The sequence below is a fragment of the Neophocaena asiaeorientalis genome, unplaced genomic scaffold, assembly GCF_003031525.2.
Source record: "Neophocaena asiaeorientalis asiaeorientalis breed wild unplaced genomic scaffold, Neophocaena_asiaeorientalis_V1.1 scaffold398, whole genome shotgun sequence".
Classification (NCBI taxonomy): domain Eukaryota; kingdom Metazoa; phylum Chordata; class Mammalia; order Artiodactyla; family Phocoenidae; genus Neophocaena; species Neophocaena asiaeorientalis.
Window position 1 is genome coordinate 3,182,330 of NW_020173416.1, and position 11,086 is coordinate 3,193,415.

The window sequence follows — 11,086 nt, forward strand, 5'->3', positions numbered from 1 at the left end:
TCTTGGAAGTCATGCCCTGCAGCAACTGCCTGTCGCCGAACTGAGGGATGTTACCCAAATACAGCGCAACGGAATCAGACATGCAGAGCACACACGGCTTCCGAGAGGGAGGGAAACGCGACCCGGGAAAAGTGCGCTCCTCAGAAGCCTCGGGACCATCCCGGCGGGGGGCGGTCCCCGAAGGGAGGGGAACAGAGGAGCCCGAGTGGGGGAATCCTTCCCTCTCAAGTAAAAAGGGCTGGATCCCTGGCCGCAGATAACAGTCTGTCCCTCTAAGAAAACGAAGAGGCGGGCACAGGGCCCTTTGCTTGGGAAGGAGGAATGCAAACACTTTCCGAGGTCCGGGTGCAAGCCGATCCCCCACCTCCCGAGGGAGACGAGGGGTGTCCCGTGAGTGGCTGAGGGGATTCCCGGCTCGCGAGGGGCAGCTGGAGGCGGAGCAGAGTTTCGCCTAACGAACACCCGTGTCGGCTCCGGCCGGTGCCCCGCGAAAGCACGCCTAGAGCAGAGCGGGGCCGCCCGAGTGGGGGGAAGGGAGAGGAGGGAGGGGGTGGAAATGGGATTCCCCCCTCTCTGGGACCAGCAGTAACGGAGGAAGCGCACGGGCCAGCCGAGAGCGGCGTGCTCCAGCCTGCGGAGCCGGGATCCCGCCGCCTGCGCTGGCAGCAAGGAGCCCCGCAGCGGCCACCGCACCGGTCCCTCTGTCCCCAGGGGCCCAGGACTTCGGTTGCGAAAGCAGTGGGACCTGACATCCCACGGGGTCGGCCGCAGCTCCCGGGGGACCCCGCGAGAACACCCCAACCTCCAGCAGTTCTCAACGGTTGTAAAACGTCCGCCCCCCCCAGTCCCCTTCCTCAGCCTTCGCTCCTCCCGAGGCCACAGAGAAGGGTCACCACTGGCGAGAAGCCTGAGGCAAGCCGGGGACAGCAGCCGCGGCGGTCCTGGACTTCCTCCCGCGATTACCTGTGAGGACTCCGACCCGGATTTGATGGTCGTGGTTAGTTAGGATCATTCCCTCGGTCGCCATGTTTCCCAGCGCAGTCACCGCACTGACGGGAGCCGGGAAAAGCCAGAGCCCGGAGCGCGCGGGCCGGGAGCGCGCTCGCCTCGGAAAGCGCGAGAGCGCCTGGGAAGCGCGAGGCAAGCGCGAGGCAAGCGCGAGGCGAGCGCTCGGCGGCCTGCGCGAGTGAGAGGCCGGGTCCCGAGGGCGCGAGTCCGCGGGGGGAAGTAGGCGGAGTCAGGGCGCGCGACCCGGAGTCCGGGTCCGAGACAGCGAGCTGCCGGTGGGTTACGCGGTGGCTGCTGAGGGAGAGCGCGCGGAGGCGTAGGAATGAGGCGGGAGAGACTCCTGTCGCTTTTGCGGAGCGCGAGACCCAAGGCCGCTGGACGGCAGGAGACTGAGGGGAAAGGACAGCACAAGCTCGGGAGGTCGCGGGGGCGGACGCGGGGACAGGGGCGGAGCTACACCGCGAATCGTGGAACTCGTGGCGACTGAGGGGAGGAGTAAGAACTCGGTTCCGAGGGCTGGGAGCGGGAAGGAGCCGGCGCAGCCCGATCAGAACCGGCGAACGCTCCTGGGCGCGCGAGTAGCGCGGGATTGGTTGGGAGAACGCGGGTGCGCGCGAGACGTGAACGCTGCCTCAGCCGAGCTCCAGACAGAAGCAATCTCCTGCCGAGCCCGGCGTTTGTCAGCTACTTGCGGCGGCTGTTGGGGCGGCAAAGCAGCTCTCCCGAGGGGAAGAGGAAAGGCTCCAGGGACCCTGGAGGTGCCTTAGAAAGCTGCGTGGGTGGCAGAACCGCAGCTGCTGTGACAGCCCGCGGTTGGCGAGGAAGGAGGTATCCTATCCTGCCTTATCTTCCCGCTTGCCGCCCTACCGTAGGATTTCCCAAGTCCAGGTCCAAGTCTGTACCTTCAGGAGGATCCTCACTAGCGAAGCTTAGGAGCCTGCGGCAGAGCATCTTGAGGAGAGATAGCTGGCTTCTCTTTCTCCCGCTGTCGCATGGTTTTGTGGCATCAGGCTTCTTCGCTAAAGGCTCTGCTTTTAGGTGAAAAGCACCAATCTTAGAGAATGAGATTAGAGAATGTTCCTCCCCCCGAGCCACAATCACAAACCTGGAAATAGAAGCCCGGTGGTGGCAATTTTCATTTCAGTTATTTGTGGGATATGAGGTTACCATGAAAATAGCTTTTGTTGCCACTTACCTTCATGTGTCTTTCATAAAGTGTGATATGAATCACCTGTGGCTATTTCACATGGGTTTCTTAGTTCCTTTCTTTCTAGCCCTTTCAACTAATGAATAAAAAACATATACACACACATGTATATGTATTTTTTTTCTCAGCTTTGGTAAAACCGGGAAGCATACAAATGAAAAGCAAAATGTCAAAAAAAGTGTATAATCATCATTTGTATACAATTAAAATCTCAGTTTGATGGTTATGTTTTATTGTGCCAACGAGAACGTGGACTTACTCTCTAACTGAAGAGTCACATTGTTATGTATTTCATCTTAAATAATGGGAGTACAAAGGAGATGATGGGTGGAATTGAGGTGGGAGAAAATTGATAAGTAAAATTTCTTTTGAGTATGTGTATTGCTAGTATTTTTGACAGTGGATTTAAAATTGAAGCCAGATCATGAACCCACCTCCTATAATAATCTATCACCATAGAGCCTGAGAGCCAATGGATTCTTAACTAGTTTCAAATGAGAGATATATATGTGAAAGTGTGTTTTCTTTATTTCAAACTAAAGATGAGAAAATGGTTGGTTACATTTCCTTTCTATCTTTATTCCCTCTAGCGCCCCCAAATTTGAAATGATTTTTAAATGTCTTGAATTTTCCGAGAGATAAATTCTAATTCTGCCCACTATAGGTTCTGTAAACGTAAATGAATTGGGGTCTTTTTCTTTATCGTTTATATAAGCTGGTAGATAAGCACCCTTTCAATTTACAATATTCCGTTATTATTCATGGAAAGAAACTGGCACTTTTGTTTCACAAATAACAGAAAACAAGGGACTTTCTGTATCTATAAAAGCAGCAATGGTGAAATTCATTAAAATTTTCACTCGGGACTTCCCTGATGGCGCAGTGGTTAAGAATCTGCCTGCCAATTCAGGGGACACGGGTTCGAGCCCAGGTCCGGTAAGATCCCACATGCCGCAGAGCAACTAAGGCCGTGCGCCACAACTACTGAGCCTGCGGTCTATAGCCCGCGAGCCACAACTATTGAAGCCCACATGCTGCAACTACTGAAGCCTGTGCTCCGCAACGAGAAGTCACTGCAGTGAGAAGCCCACGCACCGCAACGAAGAGTAGCCCCCACTCACCGCAACTAGAGAAAGCCCGCGCGCAGCAACGAAGACCCAATGCAGCCAAAAATAAATAAATAAAAAATAAATTTATAAAAAAATTTTTAATTGGGAAGGGTGAAGATGAATTAAGCCTTTTTAAAGTATATGGAGGTTAGTTTGTTAAACCTGCTAAAATTGCTGAAAAGAAGTAATGTTAATAGAATTAAACTGGACAATTATAATAGATGCTTGTCTTTCAACAACTTTCCTCAAGTATATTCATCTCAACTGAATTTAGGAAGCTCTAAGAAAATTTACACAGGAAAAGCCTAGTGACCTTGCTGTCTGGTGGGACTTTTTGTTTTACTGCTGGTTATTGAATGAATATTGCAGTATCCACATGCTTTTTAACTCCTGTTACCATGTGACATTTCTTCAGAATTCATCTGGGAATCAAGTGTTACAACAAAGAAAACTTTCTGGAAAGTAGGAAGAGAGTAGCATTTCCAAAGATTGATAAATGTCTCAGGAACATATTTGGGGGGGGGGGGGGGGAGAAAGTGGAAAAGTTCAGAGTTTGTATATAAAGCATTAGAAGTGCCCAGGGATTTATTCTCTCCATTCCTGAGATACTAATAATGAAAATTGAGTTTACACTGAGAACACAAAAGATGGGTAAACATTTGGCTGTCATAATGACTTTCATTATAAAGATGAAAGTTTATCAGTAGAAGTGAATTACTCAATGAAGGACAGTTGAGTTTTTCTGGTACTGGTATATTTACATTTAGTCCTCCTAGTACTTTAGTTTTCCTGTGGTTAATCACACTTTCAATATAAATAAGGCCAAAGTTTACTGGCTTTTCTGAGGTTAGACTCTCCTCATTAGCACTAGATGTAAGCAAGAACAAAGTTGGTAATGCATTATTCTTCCACTAAGGCTTATTCTACTCTTGCCTCTTTCCTGATTGGCTAATAGCCACAACTGAGTGGATTACAAATGGGTGCAAGCCACATTTTGAATATACTTAATGCCACTGAATTGTACACTTTAAAATGATTAAAATGGTAAATTTTGTTTGGTGTAGTTAGCACAATTTTTTTAAAACTGGATGTAAGGTGAAGCTCTGGTTGATTTTAACATAGTATTTTCCCCAAAGGAAGGGTGATAGAGTTAAGATGAACTTTTGACTGACTGAATCAGGCAAGGTATTAGTTCCTAGGGCTGCCATAACTAAGTACAACAAACTCAGTGACTTAAAACAAACACGAACCCGTGTACCCCGCCTCGGCAGGCAGACTCTCAACCACTACGCCACCAGGGAAGCCCCTAAGATGAACTTTTGACTGACTGAATCAGGCAAGGTATTAGTTCCTAGGGCTGCCATAACTAAGTACAACAAACTCAGTGACTTAAAACAACAGAAATTTATTCTCTCATGGTTCTGGAGGCCAGAAATCTAAAATCAATGTGTCAGCAAAGCCATGCTCACTCTAAAGTCTCTTGAGAAGAATTCTTCCCTTGCCTCTTTCTAGCCTCCAGTGGTTGCCTGCCATCCTTGGCGTTCCTTGACTTACAGTTGCATCACTCAGTCTTTGCCTTTGTCTTCACATGGCCTTCTTCCCTGTGTGTATTTTTACTTGCCCTTCTTCTAATGATACCAGTCATTGGATTTAGGGCCCATATTAATCCACTATGACCTCATCTTAACTAATCACATCTCCAAAGACCCTATTTCCAAATCCAAGGTTCTATGTGGATGTGAAATTTGAGGGGACACTATTCAACCCAGTACAGGTGGTAATAGATTACATTACTGTGTAAACATATAAATTACAAACTCAGCCTATTAGAAAAGAATGTTCAGAAGTTTCTCTAAAAGCTAGATTTAGGGACTTCCCTGGTGGCGCAGTGGTTAAGAATCTACCTGCCAATGCTGGGGACACTGGTTCGATTCCTGGTCGGGGAAGATCCCACGTGCCGTGGAGCAACTAAGCCCCTGCGCCATGACTACTAAGTCTGCGCTCTAGAGCCTGCAAGCCACAACTACTGAAGCCCACAGGCCTAGAGCCCATGCTCCACAACAAGAGAAGCCACTGCAATGAGAAGCCTGCACACCACAACAAAGAGCAGCCCCCGCTCAATGTAACTAGAGAAAGCCCGTGCACAGCAACGAAGGCCCAATGCAGCCCAAAATAAATAAATACTTTTTCAAAAGAAATAAAAAGCTGAGATTTAGAAATTAGACACATTTTTAGAGAAAATACAGCTCTATAGAATAGAGAATACTGGGGAAATTTAAAATTTTTGACCTAAATAGCCTAATGCTTTCCCCCAGAAGTAATTTTCAAAATTAGAAATTTCCAAAGTCTAATAAGATAAATTTAGTCAGTCCTACTAATGAAATTGACATTTTGGTTTTAGTTCTGATGCCCTTGTTATCTTTTAGTAAAGTGGAGCTGAGCCACGTCAATTTCTCATGGAGTTTGATGACACTTATTTGGGAACAACTAGGACAATGTTTTCCGATGTCAGCCATGTTTATTAAAATTAATTGAACTTTTCCTTCCTTGGGCTTTTGATATTATATTCTGCTTCCCAGATTGCTGCTTGAATAATTTTGTGCCACAGTCCTTTGTATTTCTCCTCACATTTACTCTCTTCCTCTGAGGTCCCCAACTGGAAATCCAGATGAATGAGGCTGTTTTTGGTTGCAAGTGACTGACGCTAGTTTAAGCCTAAAGGAATTCATTGGCTCATGCAGCTAGGAAGTTCAGACATGTATTGGCTTCTGTAAGCTATAATTTAGATGAGTAGTTTTCGAGTCCATCTAGGGACACCGGGAGACTCCAAGATCTTTTCAGAGGGTCTACACAGTCAAAAGTATTTTCATACTAATACTAAGCCATTATGTGCCTTTTTCCTCTCATTTTCTCATTAGATACAGTAGAATTTTCCAGAGGCTACGTGATGTGTAGTGATGTCATCACTCTGATAGCTAATGGAATGTGTGTTTGTATATTCTCATATTTTTAAAATTTTAATATAGTAAATATCAATAGGTATAACCTACTTAAACAAAAGCTCTTTGGAGTCCTCAATAATTTTTAAGAGTGTAAAGGTGTCCTGAGACCAAAATCTTGAAAACCACAAATTTAGGTCATGGAGAGTGATGTGAGGTGAGAACTCCACCAACCCTAAAAGGTCTCTCCCCTAGAATCTCCAGAAAGGAACACAGCCCCGCTAGTACCTTGGATTTAGCCCAGGAAAAGTCCAAGCTACAGAAAGTTTTTCTAGGTTTGACCAATGGGAAGCAGCAGATGCCTATAGGAGGGAACAAGAATGTCTGAGTCGTGTGGATGAAAGGCTTTTGGTGCTCCAGCCAGGAGTCAGGGCTCTGCCTCTGAGGTAGGAGAGCCAACTTCAAGACACTGGTCAACAAGAGACCTCCCAGCTCCACATAATATTAAACGGCGGAAATCTCCCAGAGACCTCCATCTTAACACCAGCACCCAGCTTAACTCAACGACCAGCAAGCCACAGTGCTGGACAACCTATGCCAAACAACTAGCAAAACAGGAACACAACCCCACCCATTAGCAGAGAGGCTGCCTAAAATCATAATAAGGCAAGGTCATGGCTCCATCCCAAAACACTAAGGCAAAGGCAATAGCATTTTCTAATTGGTTGGCCTCAGTCATGTGTTCACCCAGAGGATCAGGATCAGATGAACCCCTACCAAATAGACAAAGATCAAGGGTACCATATGTAAGGCTAGTGCCTTGACAGATTAGTAGTTAGTCAGAAAGGGTTTTAACTGAAATGTCAACTGAGACTTAAAATTGTTTCTGGTGATAAAAAGTTGAAAAGCTGGATACTTCCATTAAGGCATCTGAAGTAGCATAACAGTTGGGAAAATAAATGCATAACACCCCCCACACACACACACACAAAATCTCCTATCTCTCTCTACCATTACTATAGATTTTAATCTTTTCTGAGGGCTTTAATTTATACATTTGCTATGACCCACATTGTTTCATGTTAATATTCAGAAGCTAGAGAAGCTCTTCCCTGTGTGTCCTGACAATTTACAAATGTACAAGGTCACCACTTATTTATATGGCTGCTTACCTGATAAAAGAAGGAAACCAGAAACAAAAAAGTTTTGTTTCTAAAGAAAGCACTGGTTTTTCTCCCTCCTTAATTCAAAGAAAGAGTAGACGAAAGAGGAGGAGGACAGTATTTGCTAGAAGAGGAAGGAATTATTGGATAAGGGAAAGGAGAATGAGATTTATTAAATGGAAAAGTAACATTAAGTGTCCAGAAACTATTTAATTTCTTAAAAGGGCTCTGTTTACAAGGCCTTCAGTTTTTAGGATTCAGTATACACAAGTAAAGAAAAAATAGTCCCTGGGACTTCCTTGGTGGCATAGTGGTTAAGACTCCGTGCTCCCAGTGCAGGGGGTCCAGCTTCGATCCCTTGTCTGGGAGTTAGCTCCTACATGCATGCCGCAACTAGGAGTTCACATGCCACAACTAAGGAGCCCACGTGCCACAGCTAAGGAACCCGTGAGCCGCAACTAAGAAGCCCTCCTGCCACAACTAAGACCCAGTGCAACCAACCAAATAAATAAATATTTTTAATAAAGCAAAGAAAAAATAGTCCAAAACTTAACCACTGACATGGATTAAGTTTAAGTGAGCTTTTTAAAAAAAATTAAAAATTATTATTATTAATTGGTTTCCATATAATCAAAGCCCAACTACCCTAGAAAAATAGTTTTGTCTCTATAAAAGCAACAAAAAATTATTTTGTTAACCTAAGTAACCTCATTTTCTCCCAGGTTGACTAATAATTGGAGGAAGTATGGTCGATAGGAATGTTTATACGGTAGTTTAGCTTAAAATGAACCTGCAGTAGAAGTTTGAAATGTTAAAAAGCATAAATGAATTGGTGAAGGAAGCAGAGATGATGGATTTTTCAGTTGTGCTGAAAAATCTCATTTTACCATGTAATAATTACATTTCATATTTATCTGTGTATCACCTGCTGTGGGATTGATTGGGTGCAGAGCGTGAATCCCTTTCCAACACAGAACCTTGTTTTCTTCCCATTTCCTAATATTTGATGACTAAATACAGAACATGTAAGGCAATAGAGACTTTGAATTGCTAGCAGTGCGGGCTACTCCCAAGGTACCAGAGGGGCTGTTAGAAATTTGCCTTGCCATGTAACAGCTTGCAGAAGCCTCTGCCTATAAAAGGAGACACCAGCTAACCTGGCCAGAGTTCACATAAACAATATTAAAGCTGGATTTTTCTGCCTGGATCTAAAAGAGTAAAGCGAAATGTTGCATACTGTCCCTTGTCCCCTTTGATGACTGCAATTCTAGATTAAAGATGAAAATAGCAGACTGTTGTTGTTGGCCTTATTTCATTTAGGAAAGAAGTATGACAAACATTACAAATCACTTTGTGGTCATTGCAAAACAGCAACTTTTGGGGGTGAAATGTTAGCAAATATTCTTTGAATAGCTAGAATGTCAAGGTAAAATAAATGAGATAAGCCACAAAAATAGTACTACCTAAGATTATGGTTATTAAATGTTTTACTGATGGGATAGAGTTTTCCTCAGTTGAATTTAAAATTGAAAAGTATCTCCCAAGTACAGTCAAGAGTATCAGTGATTTTATTCTGAGAGAAACATAACTGGAATATTATGAGTATAAATAAAATTGTAATGTTTCAGTGCCATAAATATTTTCTGATTACTCATTCAGTTTTGCTAATAATTTGATTCTGAGATGGGAATGCCCTATAGACATATTCCAACCATATTGGAAGGAACAGCCCTCCCTGTAATTTAAACTAATATTGGATTTATCAGTGATTCTCTTGGGAGTTTGGGTATCTTGAATGAGTCTCTGATCTGTTGGGTAAGTTGACCGAATAAATTTGTACCCACAAAGCTGAGATCCATATTCTGGACTTATCAAAATGCAGGCACCCAGGCATAGCCAGCCAATCTAACTGATAACTTTGCACTGCCATATAGGTGAAAGTCGGAATCCAATGTGAAGTCTTAAAGACAGTAGAAAAAAAGGCTATAATATTTCAGTTTTGTGCTTTGAAGAAATTGAAAGATTTGGAACATTTGAGGGAAAGGTGATAAGCCTTATAATAATGAACATACAATTTCAGTACTTTAGAGATGGCAAATGGTTCACTTTTTAAGAAGTTATACATCTCTGCTAGCAAGTGAATTGTTTATTTCATGCTTTGGTTAACAAAAAAAAAATGGGAAAAAAGGTCAGATACTCATCTAAACACATTTCAATGGTAAAAACAAACAAACAAAGACCATGATTTTAAAACATTTGGATGGTGTTCTTTTAATCCAATTTTTAAAAGGGGAATCAAAGGCCTTGTGATTAAATGATGTATTCCAGATAGTCAGTGGTACAATCAGATTTTATTTTCCTGATTTTTGTTCTCATTGCTCTGTCTAATCCAATTGACTTGGAAAATCTTTCAGGACTGCTAAAGCACAGAGGGCCTAGATGAGAACAGATGTGGCTTTCTTGAAACAGAATGTGGACTATACACTCAGCTAACTCAGTTGGTAGAACATGAAACTAATTGTCTCAGGACTGCAGAGCCTGTTACTTTTGTGGTCAAGAGAGGAAAGATATGAGTTAAATTGGAATATGAATTGGCAGTAATAATACCAGGCTCTGGTAATTAGCTTAACTGTTACTGTGGGGCAGTAACATGTGGGACTTTGGACACCCTTTCAACATATCTGAACTTCAGTGTCCTCTTCTGTAAAGTGATGGAGATTTATACTTGTTTAAAGTCCCATCTAATGCCCAAATTCTATGATTTCATGTAAAGTTTTCCAGTCTGAAAGTACATTTTTAAAAATCCGCCTTTAAAGCAACCTTTAAAAATGTAAATTGACCTTGGGAGACGAAGATTTTTACTTAGTTGGCTTACTTTACTCATTACACCATACAAGGGATTCCTACAGGTAATGAAGTGTTTTGTAACAAATCAACTTTCCTCATATTGACATGAGATAGGAAATTAATGACAACTTAATTAAAGAAAAGATCTGAAGATCTCAGGGACTACAGTATGATCCAGTGGTATCATACTGACACAAGACAGGGTGTCAATAGACCTGGGACTTTGGAATTAACTTTCTGTGGCCTTATGCCATACCTGAGGCTCTATCAAATCCCAGGTACTGTGTTAGGTGATCAAAATGAAAAGATGAAGAAGACACAGTCCTGGGTCTCAAAGAGCTCACAGTTTGGTAAGGGAGATTAATAGCTGGATAAATAAACAATTGCAAGATAGTTCGCTAAGTGCTATGGTAGACGTAAGGTAGCCTGAACAATGATTCTGAAACCTGGCTTCACATAAGAATTTCCTGGGGACCTTTTAAAAAAATACAGGTGCTTTTACCCTCTCTCTCAGAGATCATAATTTTTTAAAAAAAATTTTATTTATTTTTGGCTGCGTTGGGTCTCCATTGCTGCAAGCGGGCTTTCTATGGTTGCGGTGAGCTGGGGCTACTCTTCGCTGCGGTGCGTGGGTGGGCTTCTCAGTGCGGTGGCTTCTCTTGTTGCAGAGCACAGGCTCTAGGCACGTGGGTTTCAGTAGTTGCAGCACACGGGCTTCAGTAGTTGTGGCTTGCAGGCCCTAGAGTGCAGGCTCAGTAGTTGTGGTGCATGGGCTTAGTTGCTCCATGGCATGTGGGATCTTCCTGGACAAGG

General features: G+C 43.7%; 1 protein-coding gene across 2 annotated transcripts in view; it reads right to left on the reverse strand.

Annotated features, from left to right (window-relative positions):
• The window catches only part of GPHN (gephyrin), a 601,186-nt gene extending 599,757 nt beyond the window's left edge, over positions 1 to 1,429 (reverse strand). For both annotated transcript variants that reach the window (XM_024747262.1, XM_024747261.1), the window contains exon 1: positions 964 to 1,429. In XM_024747262.1, coding sequence (XP_024603030.1) covers positions 964 to 1,027 — 64 coding nt within the window. In that variant the 5' untranslated portion in view covers positions 1,028 to 1,429. The remainder of the gene's footprint in view (positions 1 to 963) is intronic.
• Positions 1,430 to 11,086: the final 9,657 nt, after the last annotated feature.